The sequence below is a fragment of the Chlorocebus sabaeus genome, chromosome 1 (genome assembly GCF_047675955.1).
Source record: "Chlorocebus sabaeus isolate Y175 chromosome 1, mChlSab1.0.hap1, whole genome shotgun sequence".
NCBI classification, from domain to species: Eukaryota; Metazoa; Chordata; class Mammalia; order Primates; family Cercopithecidae; genus Chlorocebus; species Chlorocebus sabaeus.
Window position 1 is genome coordinate 55,718,031 of NC_132904.1, and position 21,500 is coordinate 55,739,530.

Below are 21,500 nucleotides of genomic sequence, written 5' to 3' on the forward strand. Positions count from 1 at the left end.
TGAAACCCCGTCTCTACTAAAAATACAAAAAATTAGCCGGGCGAGGTGGCGGGCGCCTGTAGTCCCAGCTACTCGGGAGGCTGAGGCAAGAGAATGGCGTAAACCCGGGAGGCGGAGCTTGCAGTGAGCTGAGCTGACATTCGGCCACTGCACTCCAGCCCGGGTGACAGAGCAAGACTCCGTCTCAAAAAAAAAAAAAAAAAAAAAAAAAAAGAACTAGATCATGGCTTTTGCAGCAACATGGATGTAGCTGGAGACCATAGTCTAAAGTGAACTCATATAGGAACAGGAAACTAAATACTGCTTGTTCTCACTTATAAGTGGGAGCTAAACATTGAGTACACATGGACACAAAGAAGGGAACAACAGGCACCAAGGCCTACTTGACGGTGGAGAGTGGGAGGAGGGAGAGGATTGAAAAACTACCTGTGGGGTACGAGGCTTATTACATGAATAATGAAGTAATCTGTACACCAGACCCCTGTGATATGCAGTTTACCTGTATAACAAACTTGCATGTGTGCCCCGAACCTAAAATAAAAGTTAAAAGAATTAAATAAATACCTTTCAGCTGTGATAATTAGAGGCAATGAAAGGAAATATCTGGCGTGTGATGAGTATGCAAAATATGACAGCTATTATTATTCTGGGTTCTGTATGAAAGCTTTACTTCTTTCTTTTTCTCTGTAACAAGTGAGTAGAATATATATAATCCTTTTTTCCATAACATTTAGCAAGTCTGGCACTATAGTTGAGCTCTTTTAGCTTTGAGGTAAAATGTATATGCCGATAACTTTTAAATATTTACTGCAAAACTTTCTAGGGAGTTAGTGAAGCTTCTTCCTGCATTCTGAAAAATAGTACCGTATCATTATATGTTCTAAGTCTGTGTTCTAGGCTTTGCAGCAGTATTCTGCAGTAATTCTCACTGTAGGAGGAATTTATTATTCTGCAGGAATTCTCACAGTAAGAAGTCCTTCCTTCCTTCCTCTGCCTCCCTCCCTCCCTCCATCCCCTCCCTTCCTCCCTCCCTCTGTCCCCACCCTTCCTTCCTCTGCCTCCCTCCCTCCCTCCATCCCCTCCCTTCCTCCCTCCCTCCGTCCCCTCCCTTCTTTCCTCTGCCTGCCTGCCTCCCTCCCTCCCTTCCTTCCTTCCTTCCTTCCTTCCCCTCCCCTTCCCTTCCCTTCCCTCTTTCCTTTGCTCTGTCATGCAGGCTGAGTGCAGTGGTATGATCTCAGCTCACTGCAACCTCCGCATCCTGAGTTCAAGTGATTCTCCCACCTCAGCCTGCCAAGTAGCTGGGAGTACAACTGTGCACCACAATGCCTGGCTAATTTTTGTATCATTTTTTTGTTTTAGAGACGGAGTCTTGCTCTGTTGCCCAGGCTGGAGTGCAATGGCGCGATCTTGGCTCACTGCAACCTCCACTTCCCTGGTTCAAGCAGTTCCCCTGCCTCAGCCTCACGAGTAGCTGGGATTATAGGCTCAGGCCACCACGTCTGGCTAATTTTTTTGTATTTTTAGTAGAGATGAGGTTTCACCATGTTGACCACACTGGAATTTCTTTTAGAGTTCATTTGCTCCCCCTCTTATTTTGGAGAGATGAGAAACCAGTGCAAAATAATGGCGGCTTTTTAGTTGAAGTTCCATTTTGTTCTGAGTCCTGGCTTTTGGAGCTCTGGAAGTGAAGCAGTGACAGTGTCACCAGAGGAGAGTGAAGATCTGTTCTTGCCGGCATGGCATTTATGCCCTTAGGGATACATGTTCAGCTGGAGATTGACCCTGATGATCTATGTTGGGTTCCTAACACCATGTTCTCCCTAGGCCTCGGTTTTGCTGGTTTCTTTATCCTGCTGAGACATTCTTCACTTATCTTCCAATCCAGCAGTCACACCCTCATTACCTGCTGTCCTTTATCATATACCCAGATTGTGACTAAATTTGCTCTCAGAGGGTGATTTTATTATGCCACTGTGGGGGCACCTTCCTGAGCAACCACCCATTATTATCTGCTTAGAAAGTAGAGAGAACCCAAACAGCATTTTTGCTGCTGGCCTCTTAAATTTTGTTACTAGCCTTGACTGCTTGGATGCAAGGCTGCCTGCAGCAAGTCTTCATAAGAACCTCTGTTATCCTCACCACTCTCTTTGGCTTTCAGTGACATCTTCCAAGGAGATGGACTTCCACCTATAGTTTGTTTTTCTATCAGAGAGAGGTTTGGTTTTTCATACTCGTTTTGTGACTGCTGCCATTTGGGGTTGACACATGAAAAGGAGTTGTTACTTATCTTTCTTGCTTATGACATTCTTGTAGAATCTGATGCAGTTTATTGTGTGTCCATGTCCGTAAATGGATAGTCAGGCTGTATTGAACCTTGCAGTCCCAATCAGGCCCTTTGCAAAAGAGGAAAAAGAGTAGGCCATGTCTCGTGAACTAGAAAAACCAAAGTGCAGCAGCCCAGTTGCTGCTCTTCCACTCTTGCCCTTGCTCTTTCTCCTCACCTCTGTAATCACTGTGGGCCAGGGGCTTCCTTCTGGTATAGTGGCCTGATTTTGCCCTTGTCCTTGGTTCTTTGGTGTTATTGCATGTCAGGCTCTCTGGTCACCAGCTGTACTTAATGTGTGCCACATTCAGACAGTTCTATTAATTTTTCTTAGGCTGCTTTCCTAGTCTACCTAGATGCTGAGAAGCCTACTTGCTAATGGTTGTGGTAGATGGAAGGATGAATGGATTTCTAGAAGTTGAATTACTAAGTCAAAGACCATAAATATTTTAAACTCTTGTATTATCTGTTAGATACATTAATAGACCTGTTTTATTTTTTGAAATGGAGTCTCACCCTGTTGCCCAGGCTGGAGTGAAGTAGTGCCATCTTGACTCACTGCAATATTCACCTCCTGGGTTCAAGCAATTCTCCTGCCTCAGCCTCCTGAGTAGCTGGGATTACAGGCGCCTGTCACCATGCACGCCTAATTTTTGTGTTTTAGTAGAGATGGGGGTTCCCCATGTTGGCCAGCTGGTCTTGAACTCCTGACTTCAGGTGATGCACCCACCTCGGCCTCCCACAGTGCTGGGGTTACAGGTGTGAGCCACCGCGCCCAGCCAACCTTCTTTTTTTTTTTTTTTTAGGTTTTTTAATTAAAAAATTTTTTTTCTTTTTGGCTCCCAACAGGAAACAATAGACCTTCTTAGAAGCAGTGTATAGGATTTGTAAGTCTCATTAATGTTGTTAGACTTTTTTTTATTCAAATATTTGGTATTTGGATGAATAAAACCTGGTATTTTCTAATTTTAGTTTTTAGTTTTTATATATTTTAAAAATTGTCTTTGAAGTTGTAGGGTTTTAAGGTGATGAATTTTTGTAGGAAACACAAACATACAGCAAGCTTATTTTGACAACTTGCTGATCTATAGCGAGGTTTCCTACCATTCAGATGTTTGATTTTTTTTCCCCAGAGTAGGTCAAGTTTGTGAATAGAAACAAAATAGACCCTCAATATTCTCATGGGGTAAATCTAAGACCCTAAATCTACACATTCATTCCATAGCACAAAATTTTCTTCAGAAAGTATAACTTAAAAAGTTAAGTGATCTTTTCAGAAACATCTCGTGTAGCATAGTTATTAAGTGCAATGGTTTTGACATTAGATAGACTTAAGCTTGGATCCCAACACTCTGCTTACTAATGGTGTGACCTTTTACAAGTTACTTAACCTTTCCGATCCTCAATTTTTTCTTCTCTACAGAAAATAGGGATAGAGATCTCTACCTTGTTAGACTGTTGGGAGCATTAATTACAATATTGTATTTTGAATATCTGACATAGTGCTTAGTTCATAGTAAGCCTCAAGACCTGGTAGCTTCTATCATTATTATAGAACCAAAGTTATTTATAAAACTATTATAATCTTACTAAAACAAACATACCACCTTTATATTATTTTATTATCTACATGGGAACATTTACCATGAATCTGAAATAAAGTTGTTATCATTTAACAAGGGTTATGATGTACTGAACGATGATTAGAAAGAGACAAAGCAGTTGCTGGGTGACCAGCTGGGCTCACTCATTACCCAGGTGAATCGCTGCCTCACATCAGGCTTGCAAATACTATTCAGGTTTGTGCCTTGGCAAAATGACAAATTACTACATGTCTCAAATAGTGCAAATTGCAGTTCTTACCTTTCCAAACACCAAGGTTCTATTATATTGACTGTAGTTTATTTCAGCCATACAGTTCAGTACCAGCCTACCTTTCTTCACATTTCTTCAACTATACCTTCAATAGTTAATCCTCATTATAGTGATGGCTTACTGTCCCTAACCTTTGCTAACAACTTGTAAAGTAACCAAAGATACCACAGTTTCCCCCACTTAACAGAGAAGAAAACTGACATTCAGAGAGGTTCACCAAACTGCTTTGCCTAGTTTGCCAAGTAGCAAAATCAGGACTAGAACAATATTTAAAGGAATAACTTTAAATATTTTAGGAAATTCAGGAGCTAAGATGGAAACTTATAGGCTGCATATCCACTCCTCTGTGCAAAAGCCATCAAGGACATAAAACCAACAGACCATTTAGAGGATGATAGGTCATTTGCTTCTTTTTTTTTTTTTGAAAGGTAGCCTCACTCTGTCACTCAGGCTGAAGTGCAGTGGCATGATCACAGCTCCCTGCAACCTCTGCCTCCCACGTTCAAGTGCCTCCACCTCCCAGGTTCAAGTGATCCTCTTGCCTCAGCCTCCCGAGTAGCTGGGACAGCAGGCGTGTGCCACCACCCCCGGCTAATTTTTGTATTTTTAGTAAGTGTTTGCTATGTTGACTAGGCTGGTCTCGAACTTCTGACCTCAAGTGATCCGCCTGCCTTGGCCTCCCAGTGTTGGGGTTGGGATTACAGGTGTGAGACACTGTACCTGGCCTGCTTTTTTCTTTCTTTCTTCTTTTTTTTTTTTCTTAAGACAGAGTCTCACCCTGTTGCCCAGGCTGGAGTGCAGTGGCGTGATCTCGGCTCACTGCAACCTCCGCCTCCTGGGTTCAAGCGATTCTCCTGCCTCCTGAGAAGCTGGGATTACAACCACACGCAACCACATCCTGCTAATTTTTGTATTTTTAGTAGAGACGATGGGGTTTCACCATGTTGGCCAGGCTGGAATCGAATTCCTGACCTCAAGTGATCTGCCCGCCTTGGCCTCCCAAAGTGTTGGGATTACAGGTGTCAGCCACCGTGCCCAGCTGCTTTTTTCTTTCTTATCCACCGGTCCCTTCCCAGGCTCTCTTTCCCATCTCCTTTCTATTCCCAGTGGGAGACCATTTCCTTTTTCTGTTACCTTCCATTGTTTATATTTCTTCTGGATTTTAGTAAAGTGATATATTTGCATACGCTGTGTCCTGGATGTACATTGAAACAAGAAACAGTACATATATTTTTTTTAAGCAAAAGCTTCTATCTGTATGTTGAAAGCCTTGACCCCTGAAATCTAAACTGATAAGTGTTTCTCCCTTGCATTGGTTCCAGGGGAAATCAGCCTTATGGTCCCACCTGTTACATTATCAGGACAACCGGCAGAGAAAACTCACATCAGGAAGCCTCAGTATGTCAGGTAAGATAGTCTCTGCATTGGAGAGTCTGCCCTTTCTCCACTTTTCCATCACCCACTGGAGTGATCATTTTGAAGCAAACTATTCCAGGTCAAAGAAGCCTTTGCTCTGGAGTGTTTTCTCTTTTAAATATGGAGCCACCAGACTCTCTGAACCACAGAGCATACCAAAACCATGGCATTTGCTTTCATTATGTATTTCTGTATGCTTTTTATTGGCAAGATAGAAAATTTATATGGGCAAGAGGCCAGTCTCAAAATGAATATGGGTTTTACTGTGGTACTGGGTTTGGAGCAGGCTGTTTTCAGAGTCTTTTGTTTTATTTCTCTGACATGCGCATTATGATTATCCTATTAAGAGAGCTGTTGGTCAGTGTTCTTCCTTGGACTTCCTCAAAGTCAAGTCCTGGTGTGAATGATCCCTTATACTTACTTTCTGTTTCTAACCTAATAAAAACGTCAGAGTTTGTGGCAACTCCAGAGGTCATCTAGTCCAGGCCCTTTATTTTACAAGAGGAGGAAACAAGTCCGGAGAGGAATTAAATTTACTTAAGATCACAAAGTGAGCTCATGGAAGAGGCCAGAAAAGAGCCAGTCATCTTGTCTCCTGCTCTGATGTTTAGACCATCCTACAGTGTCCTTTCCAGGGTAGTCGCCCTTCTTTTACTTCTTGGTGCATCTCCCCTTCACATCATCCTTTGTTCTCCATTCTCTGCCAAAATATTTGTTTACCTTTCTTGAATGTTTTTATCTTAATGATAAAGGCAAGTTAAATGGGGTAAAAAGATGGGCATGAACTCTTTGCCCTTGAACTAGTTGACCTTAACTAGCACTGAACCTGGGCAGATAATGGGCTGAAAACTAACTAGGGACAAGAGTTCTCCAGGTAGGCTTATGAGGAGTTTTTTGGCCCGCTTTCTGGATGTGTAAAAGCAGGTTCTTATTAAGAATGCTATAGAAGTCATTGCCGAGAAATAAACTGTAGCCAAAAATTCTCAATAGCTTGATGATGAAAATACTAAGTTTTAAACATTAGGCCAGACATGAGGATATAAAGGTACTATATCTTCCTTCTCCTAGAGGTCCTGTCATTCTGGAACAGAACCAGAACATTCTTGTTCTTTATACATTCTCTTGGGCTTTTGTAGGCTGCTGTGAAGCCAGAACAGGATGTGAGTAGTGGCTCCAAGTGGAAGCACTGCTTCTGTGGATCATGATGAGAGCATGATAGACTAGGAGCCAAGAGATCTGTATTCCTTTACTGACTTTGCTAGTTGGTGATGTAGGCAAAGCAGCTAACCTCTCTGAATGTCATTTTCCTTCTCTGTTAAGTAGGGGAAATTGTGGTATCTTTTTAATCTACCTTATAAATTGTTAGAGAATTAAATGAGATAATATCCATAAAAATACAAAATTTGATCTCTAGTAGGAATTTAATAAATATTTATGAAACAATCAATTAAAGTGTTACCAGTGTAACCAACTGTTTCCCATAGTAATTTGTGATTTAAGATAAGGGAAGGGTAGTCAGCTATTTGGATATTCAGATCTCTTTGGACATGACCAACTTGTTTATTCTAGGAATACTTCTTGATTCAGAACGTAGGAAGTCTGATGCCAGCTCACTCATGCCTCCCCTGAGGATCTCCCTGATTCAGGATATGAGGTCAGTATGGGCTCACATGTAATAAGCCACTAAAATCCTGTTTTCAGTTGCTGCTTAGGTGTCCACTTTAAGTAAGAAGGTCTCAGTGGCTGCTACAGCATCTCAGCTAACATGGAAGCCCTTCTAATCACAAAATCTTGTGTTTCATAATACATTTGTAAAGCTCTACAAACAGTTGGGTTTCCTGGCATTTTTGGAGGTAAGGGAGCATAGGAGAGTATCTCAGGCCCTAAGAGCTCAGAGTTAGCCTGGCTTTTTAAGGTCTGTGCTGTCTTTTTTCCTCCCATAATATGGTGAGCCTATCTGGTAAAGCTACATGGAAGCCCAGTATTTGGAGAATATAGAGATAGGCTCTCCTAGGTTGGGATAGGGCCGTCTCAGCGGGTCTCCTTTGGCTTTGCAGGTAAGTTTTTGGCAGTGAGTTCATCTCCCATCCCGCCCTCCACTTTCCTTTTGCATTCTTCCTCCAGGCACATCCAGAACATCGGGGAAATCAAGACTGATGTGGGAAAGGCCAGAGCATGGGTGCGACTGTCCATGGAAAAAAAGTTGCTTTCCAGACACCTGAAGCAGCTCCTCTCAGACCATGAGCTCACCAAGTAAGGCTGCTCCGCCAGGAGTAGAAGCAGGCTCCCAGGAATGGAGGGAAGAGATTGGAAACTTGTGTGGGAAGGGGGAGTATTCATTGCTGCTGCATTCAGCTAACCTCTTTGCTTATGAAGGTTTTGCAGTATTTCCTCTTCTCCCTTTTTATCAGTAGAATACTTCTGCTATATCGGTTCTCCCTGTCTTCTCAACCTGCATGCCCAAAACTAGCTTTCTTAGAGAGGTGGTGAGAAGGATGAGGTCCTCCTCTCCTTCCTGTATTCAGGTGACATGGATATCTCTTGGACATAAGGCATTTCCTTTGTCTCTTTCGTGTTCTGGGGAGCAAAGGATTGGAGAATTAAAAGGAAACTTCTGAGATGTCCTATTCTCTCTCTTGTTCAACACATCATACCCCTCACTCCTCTCAGGCTATCTGTAGCCTTTTCTTGTCTGTACTTCTGCATGACCCTAGTCCCTGTCCGCACTCTACCTGGTAAACTTCTTCAGGGCCCAGTTTTCTTTCCCAGAGTTTTCCTGGACTCCCCAGAAACGTGGTTCATCCCTCCTCCAGGCATGCATAACATATGTTAGAATATTTGTTCATCCCCTTTTTACCACGATGTGTTGTATTTTCATTATCTGTTTGCTTGCTACTTACTGATGTTTGCTTTCATTGAAGGCATAAACCTGTCCCTTTCCCAAGGCTGAGCATGTTGCTTAGCATCCACTAGGGATTCAGCCAGTGCACGTAAAAGGTGTACATAGCTGCAGAGACAGGAGGTGGACAGCCTGTGAAGAGTATATCTTGATAGAATGTCCCTCAGTCTCTGCGATTTCCAGCTAGCCCCCCAGGACTGTTTGTAGCTTGGAGATGCGGTAAGGTGGAGGCAGGGTTGTATATTCATGGGGGCTGTATATTCACGGTACCCACTGAATTCTAAATTCCAAAGGAAGAAATGAGGGAGAATTTTCCAAAGAAAAAGAGTTTAGGCTCCCTATATAGGGAGCCTAAACTCTTTCTCCTTAACTTGTCTGCGGTGAGTAATACCATGTAGTGCCCCCGTTACCTTGAAACTCACTTTGTGTGGCTGCCATGACCTTATACCATCTTGTTCTCTTTCTCCCCTTACTCTTTGCACAGTGTTGGCTTTCACTGTCTTCAGTTCTTTGCATGCACACACTCTTTGTTGCTTTCTCGCTTGCTCTCTTACTTGGTGATCTCACCCATTCTCATGACTTCTCTCACCTCTAAGCAGGAAATGCCCACATCTGAAGTTCTAGCCCTGACATGTCTTTTGAACTCCACTCCTGCATTTATTTCCATTCTGATATTTTACCTTTAGCTCAGAGAGAACAAAAGCAAGCTTCACAGAGTCTTCACCATAACTACTTTACTCTCAGATTTTTTGTTAATGTCGCCGCTGTGCTCTCTGAAAAGCTTACCCGCACTTCTTCTCCATACCTGCATTCAAAATTTGGAGTCAGTTTTGACTCCTTGCTTTGCTTTATCTCCCACATACAGATTTCAGGTCTTTCACCTCTGTCCCACCTGTCTCCTTACCATTTTTACTGCACAGACTTAGTTTAATCCTCATTTCCCTTTCACTTCTCACCTGCACTAAATTTAAATTTCCTGAAGTTGGTCATGGCTGTCCTTTTTCTAGGGCAAATTGCAGAAACCCTTTACTTACTGGGCAGATTGCAAACTCCTTAGTTTAAAATTTTAGGACCTTCCTTCATTTGAATAGCCTTTTTGTTTGTTGGTTTCATTTGACACCCTTGGTACAATAGCCTAACTTCTTAGTCTCATTGCTAACTGATCACTTCACTGAACTCTCAATTCCAGCCAAACTGGTTTCCAAACCTATCTGTACAACACTTGTCTAAATTTCTGCTGCCCTTCAGGTCCCTCTTGTTCTAGAAGGCCTTCCAGGACCACTGAAGCATATGACTCTTTAAATTCCAAGAAACAGCCTTTTGTTTGATTATTCATTGTGAGCAGTCCTATACCATGGCCTTTACCTGATTTATTCACTTAGACTGCATTTGAGGATAGGCGCTTTCCAGCACCTGGACATTACAGGCCTGGGTTGATAAATTATCTGTTGAAAGTGCCTTATAAACCTGGCTAGGTAGAACCTCACAGATCTGAATTCTGTACCTCTCTGGCCATGGTGATTGCAACTTGGGCAACCAGGACAGTTGTCTTCTTTTGTTCTTTGTGTTGAAGGCCTGCACATTTGGCTCTGGGTGTCTCCTCTATTTGGGGGAAGATATCATTGCTTTGAAGCTGCAGAGGGCCTGGAATGTCAGGCAAAGGAGTTGACCTCTGATGAATAGGCAGTGGAAATGAAGGGAGAAAGTTTGAAAAAGCGGAAGGATATGATCTGCATGGCTTTCCTTGCCTGTGACCTGGATCAGAGGCGGGAGCAGAAGCCTGCCCTTTATCGCTTGTGAAGCTGTCCTGGGCTTACACCCCCATTCAGAGCAGTGTTCTGACTCGTGGCTCTCAGATCTACTCAGGGTTTGAAACTAGGCCTGGTGATGAATGGTGACCACAGACCTTCATCCTCTGCCACTCACACACCGTACACTAGCTGACAGCCTAACTGGAAGCCTGAGAGGACCTGTGTCATCCTTGATGGAATTTCATTACAGCCCTCAGTTTAGAAAAGGAGATTTCATGACTTTTGATACTTGACATTATAGTAACGTCATATACCTTGGACACAGGCAGTTTTTGATTTTTGTTGTTCCTGCCGTAGCTTAAACCATTGTCCCTCTGTCCATTAGTTACAGAGTAGATAGCTTTGTTCCTTTATAGGGTGAACCTAAGGAACTTGAGGCTTGACATCTTATGCTTCCCTTAGCTGTCTCCTTCCAGAACTGAAAATTCTAGTTTCTTTCCCTTCCTTTTGGTCGGAGACTGATGTGTTACCTCCTCTCCAACAGAAAGTTATATAAGCGCTATGCCTTCCTGCGCTGTGATGACGAGAAGGAGCAGTTCCTCTATCACCTCCTGTCTTTTAATGCCGTCGATTACTTTTGCTTCACCAATGTCTTCACAACTATCCGTGAGTAGCCCTGTGCTCCCAGCTGGCCTTCTCAAGGCAGTCTTTATGAACCTGCCTGAGACTCACTCATTGTCCCCTTTTTAAAGAAAGAAGATTAATCCCTTGTACTTTCTATTTGTCTTTTGCTTCTGTGGGGAGAGAGGTGCACTTGCCCTCCTTGGAGGTTGTGTTTTCTCCGAAGTTTCTCATTCTTGTTCTGAACTGGAGAGCTCAGTCTTTTTTGCCATTGTGTTGTCGATGTTGTCCTAGGCACTGCTCTGGGAGCCTAAGGTGATGAAGGTAGAGTGGAGTCAGTTGAGCTGATGCAGTTTACCTCCCTCCCTGCATACCCACAAAGACTCTCCCTTTTGTTTTCACCTAAGAGTGTCACTTGGCATCACAGAATATTTCAGACCAGGCTGAAGGGAAAAAGAGCTCTTGCCTGAGGTAGCAGAAAGAACTCCAGATGCCAGTGGGAGATTTAAGTCTGGGCCCAGCTTTGGCTAACTTATTATGTGTCTGTGAGCAGAGTCTATCCTGCTGTGAGTCCCAGTCTCTCTATTTACAGAATAGGGAAGAGGGTTCAATATGGTCTAATTCCCTTTGAGCCTCTTCTTTCCCTGATGCCAGGATTCTCTGCTGGGTGGAGTTTAGTCTCTGAGTTTGCCACTTGGCAGGTTCTTTGGCCAATTACTCAGCAGCATGGACTCTTGTTTCTATCTGATGCTGCATCTTCCCTTTTAGAGACTAGGGCTATGGGCTTAATAGAAGTAGCACTGGACTGGAATTTAAAAGATCTGAGGCAAACCGTGTCTCTCTCTGTGCCTTGGAAAAAGGATTGCAATACTTCCTCTCCAAAGATTGTTATGATTGTTATTAGGGTTCATGAGATGATAGATTGAAGAGTGCTCTAAAAAGCAGTTCAGTACGTTAGGAGTTGGGGATATTGTTTAACCAACAGGTTCACTTAGCTCTGAGCCCACAGATAGGCTTGGATCTTTGATGTTTGGGTGGTAAGCCTGAGAGGAGTGAAATTGAGGAGGGGCTGTGGAATAGTTGGCTAATATTCTACATCAGCCAGGGACTAGGTCCTGGGGCCCTGTTGTTCCAGGGCTTTGCTTGGGCTGGGATAGCAGGGGCCACAGTTGTGCCAGTTTGCCTGGAGCAGGTCAGAGTCCCATCTGGTATGGGAAGGATTCCTGATTCTCCTCAATACTTTTGTGGCTTCCCCTAAACAGTGATCCCGTACCACATTCTGATTGTACCAAGCAAGAAGCTGGGGGGCTCCATGTTCACTGCCAACCCATGGATCTGTATATCAGGAGAATTGGGTGAGACACAGATTCTGCAGATTCCCAGGAATGTGCTAGAGATGACCTTCGAGGTATGTGTTATTTGGGGCCATAGCTCTGTGGGGATCTGAGTTTGCAACAGCTGCTTTGGGAAGTTTTCTGCAGGATTTTTCAGAGGCCTTGCTATGTACAGTGTAATGCGTCAGCATAGCTGACCTTCCTGAGATGATCTGAGGCTGGAGCCAAGAACTGACCCTGAGGAGGGGGACCCCACCCTGTCTAAACAGTGTCTGTTTGGAAGGCACTTTCTTGTCTGGACTTGCACATCTCTGCATGCATAGTGTGTTGAGAAGTCCCCAGGGGTTCTTTCAGCTACTCAACCCACCTGTTCCCAGAGACCTCAGAACCCACTTCCAGAACCTCTTGCTCCCAGGCCCTATTCTTCTTCTAGGTAGAGTGTTTTCTTTCTCAGCCTTGGGCGCCCCCATGAGATAGTGCTGTACCGCAGTTTTGGCAGTATATAGAGCCATGACCTCTATCCCTGGAGATGCTGAGGGGTCATGTTGCAGGTAGCCAGTCAGATCTGTGCCTCTGAGGACTACTGTTCTTTCCTCTGATTTTCCTGACCTACCTCATCTTCTTTATTCTCTAACAGTGCCAGAACTTGGGGAAGCTTACTACTGTCCAGATTGGCCATGATAACTCTGGGCTGTATGCCAAATGGCTGGTGGAGTATGTGATGGTCAGGAATGAGATCACAGGACATACCTACAAGTAAGTGTTCCCTCAGGCTGTAAGGTAGAGGGGCAAGGTGTGTCTACAGGAGCTCTTTGATGCTTGGGTATGTGGAGTTCCCAAGGAGACCCTTTAGGTTGCAATAACCTGAGGTAACTTCCTGTTTGGCTCTGCCTCATACACTTGAAAGTAAGTAGAAGGAGGGTTTCCTTTTTTTTTTTTTTTTGAGATGGAGTCTTGCTCTGTCACCTAGGCTGGAGTGCAGTGGCGTGATCTTGGCTCACTGCAGCCTCTGCCTCCTGGGCTGAGGTGATTCTCCTGCCTCAGCTCCCTGAGTAGCTGGGATTACAGGCATGCACCACCACGCCCAGCTAATTTGGTATTTTTAGTACAGACCGGTTTCGCCGTGTTGACCAGGCTGGTCTCGAACTCCTGACCTCAGGTGATCCAGCTGCCTTGGCCTCTGAAAGTGCTGGGATTACAGGCATGAGCCATCAGGCCTGGCCAGAAGGAGGGTTTCCTGGTGAAGATGTGTGGAATTGCTGTGCCCAGATCCCAGGCCACCCATGCCACTCAGGTCACTTCTCTGATGATACATGGTGGAACCAGCAGAGCCTTGAAGGAGTCTCTATCCTGGTTTCAGAGCCTATCTCCAGGGATTGGCTTTGTTATGGCTCTTGCTGAGCAGCAAGGAGGAGCTGGATGCTCTGACAGTCCATTGTCTGACCTTCAGGTTCCCTTGTGGCCGGTGGTTAGGGAAGGGCATGGATGATGGAAGCCTGGAGCGGATCCTAGTTGGGGAGCTGCTCACGTCCCAGCCTGAGGTGGATGAGAGGCCATGCCGGACCCCGCCGCTGCAGCAGTCCCCCAGTGTCATCCGGAGGCTTGTTACCATCTCACCCAACAACAAGCCCAGTAAGTGGGAGGAGAGGTTGGGCCCTCATGCCACACAGTCTAGGGAATGGGTGGAGCTCTGTGAGCCCTGATAGAACCCGGATCCCAGCCTGTGCAGCTGCCTTAGGAAACACTTCTGCTGACAAAGCCACCTCAGGCATGTGGCACCCTCCTCTTATGAATCACTGAGAGCATTTGGCACTCTCCTTAGAGGGCTGGCAGGAGAGGAGAGAACTCATGCTGCCAAGCCTGGGTGCTGTCTATATTCATGCATGATCCATTAAAGGAGAAGGGTCTACTTTCTGGCCTTCTCCTTCCTGATTCCTGGGCTTCACAGCCAAGGCATGACTCTCTTTTGGTTGCCCACAATTCCAAAGTAAAATGGAAAATAAACTTCACCAGCATTTCTTAGAGATAGAACTCTAAGGTGTTAGCTTTTGTGTTTTTCCCCCAAGATTTGTGGAAGAGCTAAGTCAGAAAAGCTGGGTGGGCAAGAGCCTCTGCTTCCTAGGGTCCAGCTGCCCTGCCTCTCCTATGGGCCCTCCCCATGTCCTCAGTCTCCTGCTCAGGCAGCTAAGCACTGTTAGCCTCTGAGATTGGTTAGGGATGTCTGCTTGATTTTTATTAGAGCTGAACACTGGGCAGATCCAGGAGTCCATCGGGGAGGCAGTCAATGGCATTGTGAAGCACTTCCATAAGCCTGAGAAAGAGGTGAGCCTTCCTGCCCTCCAATCCAGGGCCTTACATTGAGTAAGAGAGAATAATTTTGTTTTTCCAATTATCCTGTTATGCTCTTCCAGGCCCATGTGCTGTGGACACCCTAGAGTCTTGTAGAGTGTGTGCCTCAGCTAGTTGGAGATGGAACAGACTCCTTCCTCTGGGGGCTTTTGCCTCAGATTACCCTATTTTCCCTCCATACTGATGACCCAGTAGAGTCCCTGGGTCCCTAGTGAACAGTACCCATTCCTGTCCTCTTCTAGATTTGCCTGGGTCTCCTTGAATAGTGGCCACACTGGGTTTGTCCTCCAGTGGAGAATCTCCTTGTGTGTGACCCAGATCCTTCATCTGTTCTTTCATCCATTTATTCAACAACTCTTCACTGGGAGCTGCTCTGAGCCAGGCACTGTGCCAGGTGTTAGGGGAACAGATAGAGTCCTAGCCTGTCTTTTGCAGCCCTCCCAACTCTGGGCTGTGGGTTTAGGGATGCAGTGGTGGGAGGGCAGCTCGGCTGAGACAAGCCTGGCATCCTCCCCTGTTTCCTTACTTAGCGAGGCAGTCTGACGCTGTTGCTCTGTGGAGAGTGTGGCCTTGTCTCGGCCCTGGAACAGGCTTTCCAGCATGGATTTAAATCACCCCGGCTCTTCAAAAATGTCTTCATTTGGGATTTCCTGGGTGAGTTGAGCTGGAGTATGAGGGTGGGAAAAGCATGTAGAGATATAGGGGGACTCACCAACATAGCATGGGTGCTGACCACTCTTGAGAGGCAGAACCCAAATTAGGTGACTCTCAGATCTCATTTGTTTGCTCTTGTTTTTCTTAAAGGGAATGACAAGAGCTCTCCTCCCCCCTTGGTAAATGCTTACCTCTTGAGAATTGGACAGAAAAGATTCTTCTAGACATCTGTTATTTAGTATGGACTTAGTTCTGAGTCCTCACACTTTCTCCTTATAGATCCCAAAGTCCAGCTGAGTGTATTGGAGCCCCAAGCCTTATGTTGCACCAATATGGAGAATTTTCATGCAAGAAACCATCCTCAGAATTTTTTTGTGTCTTCAGAGTAGGGAAAAGAACATCTTTAGATCAAGAGCCACATAACTAAATTTAAAAATAAGAATAGGGAAGCTAAGGATCATTTTGAAACATGACCGGTGACATCAGAACACTTGTGGTATTCTCGTTAAGTTACCTGCGTGGACTTGGAGAGGCCCATGGCAAGTGGCCTGCAGGACCATCAGGTTGGTGTTGAGAGCCTTTCACTGGCAAGCTTTTCTACTCTTCACAGAAAAAGCACAAACCTATTATGAGACATTAGAGCAGAATGAAGTAGTCCCTGAGGAAAACTGGCATACAAGAGCCCGGAACTTCTGCCGATTTGTCACTGCAATCAACAATACTCCCCGGAACATCGGCAAGGACGGCAAGTTTCAGATGCTGGTGTGCTTGGGAGCCAGGTACTGCAGACCCAGGGCCCAGAGTGCACAGCAGTTAGCCTTGGTGGTGGTGTTGGAGGCCTGGTGTGGTGCAGGGGTGAGGAATGGCTCACCAGGTGCCCTTAGGGAGATGAGGCCTTAGAAGGCTTCCTAGAAGCTTGAATTTCTTTTGCGTATCATGTATGTTCACACACTACATAAAATGTGCCGCATAACAGCATTTGTCAGTGATGGACTGTTTATGGGACGATGGTCCTATAAGATTATAATACTCGGCCGGGCGCGGTGGCTCAAGCCTGTAATCCCAGCACTTTGGGAGGCCGAGACGGGCAGATCACGAGGTCAGGAGATCAAGACTATCCTGGCTAACATGGTGAAACCCCGTTTCTACTGAAAAATACAAAAAACTAGCCGGGCGAGGTGGCGGGCGCCTGTAGTCCCCGCTACTCGGGAGGCTAAGGCAGGAGAATGGTGTAAACCCAGAGGTGGAGCTTACAGTGGTCTGAGATCCGGCCACTGCACTCCAGCCTGGGCGACAGAGCGGGACTCCGTCTCAAAAAAAAAAAAAAAAAGAAAAAAAAAGATTATAAGACTCTGTTTTTACTGTACCTTTTATATGTTGAGATATGTTTAGATACCCAAATACTTACCATTGTGTTTTAGTTGCCTACAGTATTCAGCACAGTATTCTTTCATTTTTATTCTTCAGGCTGCTTTGGCAGGAAGCTCCAGAAGAAGTGTAGAAGAGCAGGCCTGGGGGCTGGTGACAGGGCTGTACCGATTTGTAGCTTAGGAGCAACAGACTAGACATATAGTAGGCTCTACCATCTAGGTTTGTTTGAGAACCCTATAAAGTTTGCACAGTGACGAAACTGCCTAATGACACATTTCTCAGACTGTATCCCTGTCATTAAGCAACACATGACTTATGTGTGTGGTGATCTGTTGGGGTAGGGATGAGAGCGTGTATGTAACTAGGGGCGGAGGGGCCCCATTTTGAAAGGAAAGATCAAAATTACACCACTGGGGAGGTTTGAAGCAGAGTATATCTAGTTATTCCTTCATTAAACATTTAAATGGCCTTATGGAAGTTGGTAGGAAGAGGGCTGAATAAAACATGGCCCCTTGCCGTTTGTTTGTTTGTTTGTTTGTTTATTTATTTTGAGATGGACTTTCGCTCTGTTGCCCAGGCTGGAGTGTAATGGTGCGATCTCGGCTCACCACAACCTCCACCTCCCAGGTTCAAGCGAGTCTCCTGCCTCAGCCTCCCGAGTAGCTAGGATTACAGGCATGTGCCATCATGCCTGGCTAATTTTGTATTTTTAGTGGAGACAGGGTTTCTCCATGTTGGTCAGGCTGGTCTTGAACTCCTGACCTCAGGTGATCTGCCTGTCTTGGCCTCCCAAAGTGCTGAAATTATAGGCGTGAGCCACCGCACCCGGCCACCATTTAGAAGCTTACTTGTCCTAATTAAATACAGAACATGGAAGAAGGTTTTGAGGGTCCAAAAATGAAGTATACATTCATACAATATGCTGAAAAGATAGAGGAGAAAGATCAGAGAAGACTTCAGGGAGGAGTTGGTATTTAAATGAGCCTTTAATGGAAGGAAATAACAGAATGTGGCAAGGGCAGTAATAGGAAACAGGATAGGGCCCCTGAGCTGGGACAGAGAAAGATTCTTTTCATATTAGTACAAAATTGTTTCATCAGGAGACTGAAGTAACATTAATCTGATATTATGGGTGGTGTGCATTAGAGTGGACGAGATTGTTAGGGGTTATTCCTGTAGGTCAGGTGAAAGAGCATGAAGCTCAAATAAACTTAAGGCAGTAGTTTATTCAGGCTGCATAAAGGGAGAGAATTGGCATAGTGGTTAAATACAGACTCCAGAACTGCATTCACTATGTTCAGATCTCAAGTTATCCATTTACTAGCCATGTGGTCTTGGACAAGCTACTTAACTTCCATCTACCCCACCTTCTTCATCTGTAAAGTGGGGATAATAATAGTACCTACCTCATATCATAGGGTTATCATGAAGATTACTCTTATGTTAGTACCAGCACATACTGAGTGCTGTGTGAGGTTAGTGCTTCTTCTTATTCCTGGTGGTGGTAGCTGTGGGAGGAGAGAAGCTCTGGGAGACACTGGTGGTGGGATTGTCTAGGCAGGGCGAGGGAGGCAGGGGAGGAGGAGGCCTGGGGGCTTGTGACAGGGCTGATTTGGGTCAGGTTTGTTTGGTGTCCTGGAGCTGAAAGACCTCTTTGCCAGTCCCTGTTTGGGAAAGGGGGCTGTGGGGGAGCTGTCAGCTTCTCCAGCTTCAGACTTAGTTCATGGTTTCCCCCTTGGCCTTGCACTAACTGTCTGTCTTCCTTTTCCCTTCCCCTTTGACCCACCTGGACTGCTCCTGCTCTGCCAGAGATCACCTCCTACACCACTGGATTGCCCTGCTGGCTGACTGCCCCATCACTGCACACATGTATGAGGATGTGGCACTGATCAAAGACCATACACTTGTCAATTCCTTGATTCGCGTGCTGCAGACATTGCAGGAGTTCAATATCACACTGGAGACGTCCCTTGTCAAGGGCATCGACATCTGACCTCCCAGGACCAGTCAGCAGCAGGACTAAGAAAGACTCACCCTGCAGCTCTCACCTTTCTTCCCAAACGGACTTAAGCGATTGTGCAGGAGAAGACAAAATGTACACTCACTGTAAAAAGAAAACTAGAGGATTTTTGGAATAAATAATCTATTTTAGAGTTTATTTGCCGATTTGCTTTTTACACACTTTCATGTGAAAGAGTGATAGGGAGAGGGAGCGAGGCCGGTGCCGCTTATTTTGAAGCTGGTGCCCTCCCTCGCCGTGGCCACATGCTGGAAGCCTGAGGCCTCCCTGGACTGAGCCTGTGGCACTGCGTGCGGGACAGTTATGTTTCCTTGCCCCGTCGCATTAATGAGGCCCTTCCACATCATTTTTAAACTAATGTTTTCTATATTAACATTATTATGGTTATTTGGCTTTCATAGGCCACACACAGGTGTGCTGAGCGGGAAACCCTATGCTCCAATCAAAGGGATTTTTAGTAGTGCCTCTAAGCAAGCACTGATGAGTCAGTCCCACATCTTTTCTTTTTTGTCAGTATTATTTGGGAAGGAGACATGCCAGGATGTGTCATCGTGCCAAATATCATATTTCCTGTTGGCACAGTTTCACAGAAGTAAACATAAGCATGTTTTAACAGGTTTTTCTTTTCTTTTTTCTTTTTAAAAATGTTTTATTTATTTAACCCTCCATTGTGTGTTAAGTATTTTCTTTTTTTAAGGAAAGGAAAAGCTTGTCACAATCTAACTGGCTATGTTATTATTATTAAATTTATGTTTTGCAACTTAGAAACCAGCTACAGTATGGCCCACTTAATAAAACACCTGAAACAAAACTGCATGGATCACTGATTTTTATGGAGGTTTGTCAGCAGCGGGCGGCTGCGGGTGCAGTTGGGTCCATCTGTGAGGACGGGCTTGTGGCATCACCTCTCTGTACCAGCAAGCTCGGGGTTGTGGCCTGCCCAGGATGCCCCTGAGGGCCTGGGGTCTCCTGGGTCCTTCTGTCCACAGTGCCAGGAGCTCTCCTAGCTGTTACGTGACTGATTGACAGGGATGCAGACAAGGTTCTTTCCCCACTCCATAGAGGAGGAGACAGAGGCACAGGAGGGAAAAGACCTGGCCAGGGGTGCAGAGGTTGTCACTTGACTGAGACAGGATGGGCCCTTTCTTGAGAGGGTAAGGGAGACTGGGTGTGGGAAGCTGGGAGTCGGGGGAAGCTCTTGAAAGAAAGGTTTGCTTTCCTGGGGATGGCAGGTGGAAGACCTTTATGAGAGGTCCGGCTTCCTTCATTTTTATTCTTCAGGCTGCTTTCTCAGGAAGCTCCAGAAGAAGTGTAGTGTGATCAAGTCAGGGACCTCAAACCAATCAGTGCCCTCTTTTATGCTTCACTGGTTTGCATGCACTTTCCCTTTGCCTGGAATGCCTCCCCTTCACCCACTTTGTTTGTTGTTCAGGGTTTACTTTAGCAGTCACCTGTGTGAAGTGTTCCCCAATCTCCCTAGGCAGTTAATCATTCCATCCTTGTGCTCCTTCATTTTCTTAGATGCTGGCATCTCCTCTCTGGATTGTCATTGCCTGCTTTCACATCAGGCTCAGCCCCTGCACCGTGAGCTCCCAAAGGGAAGAGGGGGATCTCTTACCTGTCTCCACCCCCTGGGCCTGGCAGGTGGTAAATGATGCTGAAGAGATGAGGAAAGGGCCTAGAGAGCTGCAGCGCAGCGTCCTGCCTGCAGAGGGGGTGAGAGGCTGCACTGCACCCGTCTGCCTGAAGCCCGCGGACAGAGCCTTAGTTCTTTTGGAGATGGCCGAGAAAAGGGGAAGGAAGGTAGGCAGCACCTCTGGAGTAGGCAGCGGGATTCTTGGCTGGGCAAGAAGGGCAGCATGGAACTCAGCTGTATGTATGTATATTGTGGGCCTAGGCCTGAGCTTACCTTAAGCCAGGTGCCTGGGATCAACTATTTCCTTGTTCTAACAGCTGATACTACTCACTTTCTACTGTGTTTTGTTCTATAATCTTCGGCAAATCCATTTTGGAATGACATGTGATATAAGAGAACAGACCTGCTCAGTAGCTCAAGATTTCAAGGACACTTGAGTCAACTGCATTCTTCTGTGTAGGGCCCAGCCAGGCCTCTCCAGTGGCCCTGGGTAAATAGGTGTGTCTGATTCACTCAGCAAGCAGCCCTGCCTGCCTCAGCTTCTGCACCTGCTCTACTTCAGTGCTTCCCAGACTCTCAGATTTCAGGGACTGGTAAATAAACAAGCAAGCAAAGGAACTTTGTGAATTACTATAAAGCAAGCACCCTTGTAATCACCACTCAGGTCAAGAATAGAACTTTGCCAGCCCCCATGGAACATGCCAGGGTCCTCCATGTTCCCCCTTCCCCATCACAGTCCCAGCACCTCCCTTTTTCCATCTACTTGACTTTTATAAGTAATAATTTCATTGAGTTTCTTTATTGTTTTGTCGCCCAAATATGCATCCCTACATGCTATAGTCTTACTGTCCTTTTAAAAAAACTCGATACATCTTTTAAGTCTCTCTTAATCTAAAGGGTCCCCTCCATCCCTTTCCTTTTTTTACAATTTGTTGAAGATTTTAAGCTATTTGATCTGTAGTTTTCCACAGCCTGGGTTTTTGCTAATTTCATGCCTGTGGTGCAGTTCAATATACTCCTTTATCCTCAGCATTTCCTGCAGATCAGCAACTAGATCTAGACAACTTGCCTCAGGTTGATCCCTTTGATAAGACTCTAGATGGTGGTGTGCTCATTTAGCAAGAGGCACGTAACGTCTGTTTTTCATTTTTGTTGTGTTAGCAGCCACTGATGCTCAATACCTACATCCAGCAAGTAATTCACTGGGGATTGCAGCATGGGGATATTCTAATCTATCATTTTGTCTTCATT

The 21,500-nt window shown here is 45.4% G+C and overlaps 1 protein-coding gene across 2 annotated transcripts in view; it reads left to right on the plus strand.

Moving 5' to 3' along the window:
- DENND5A (DENN domain containing 5A) overlaps positions 1–19,424 on the plus strand; it is a 127,885-nt gene extending 108,461 nt beyond the window's left edge. The window contains exons 13-23 of one of the 2 annotated variants that reach the window (XM_008007293.3): positions 5,521–5,605; positions 7,184–7,268; positions 7,739–7,867; positions 10,809–10,930; positions 12,148–12,293; positions 12,857–12,975; positions 13,670–13,851; positions 14,459–14,541; positions 15,099–15,222; positions 15,833–16,001; positions 18,403–19,424. In XM_008007293.3, the coding sequence (XP_008005484.3) occupies positions 5,521–5,605; positions 7,184–7,268; positions 7,739–7,867; positions 10,809–10,930; positions 12,148–12,293; positions 12,857–12,975; positions 13,670–13,851; positions 14,459–14,541; positions 15,099–15,222; positions 15,833–16,001; positions 18,403–18,586 (1,428 nt within the window). In that variant the 3' untranslated portion in view covers positions 18,587–19,424. The remainder of the gene's footprint in view (positions 1–5,520; positions 5,606–7,183; positions 7,269–7,738; positions 7,868–10,808; positions 10,931–12,147; positions 12,294–12,856; positions 12,976–13,669; positions 13,852–14,458; positions 14,542–15,098; positions 15,223–15,832; positions 16,002–18,402) is intronic. The other variant, XM_037999737.2, reaches the window with a different exon arrangement.
- The last annotated feature ends 2,076 nt before the right edge of the window (positions 19,425–21,500 follow it).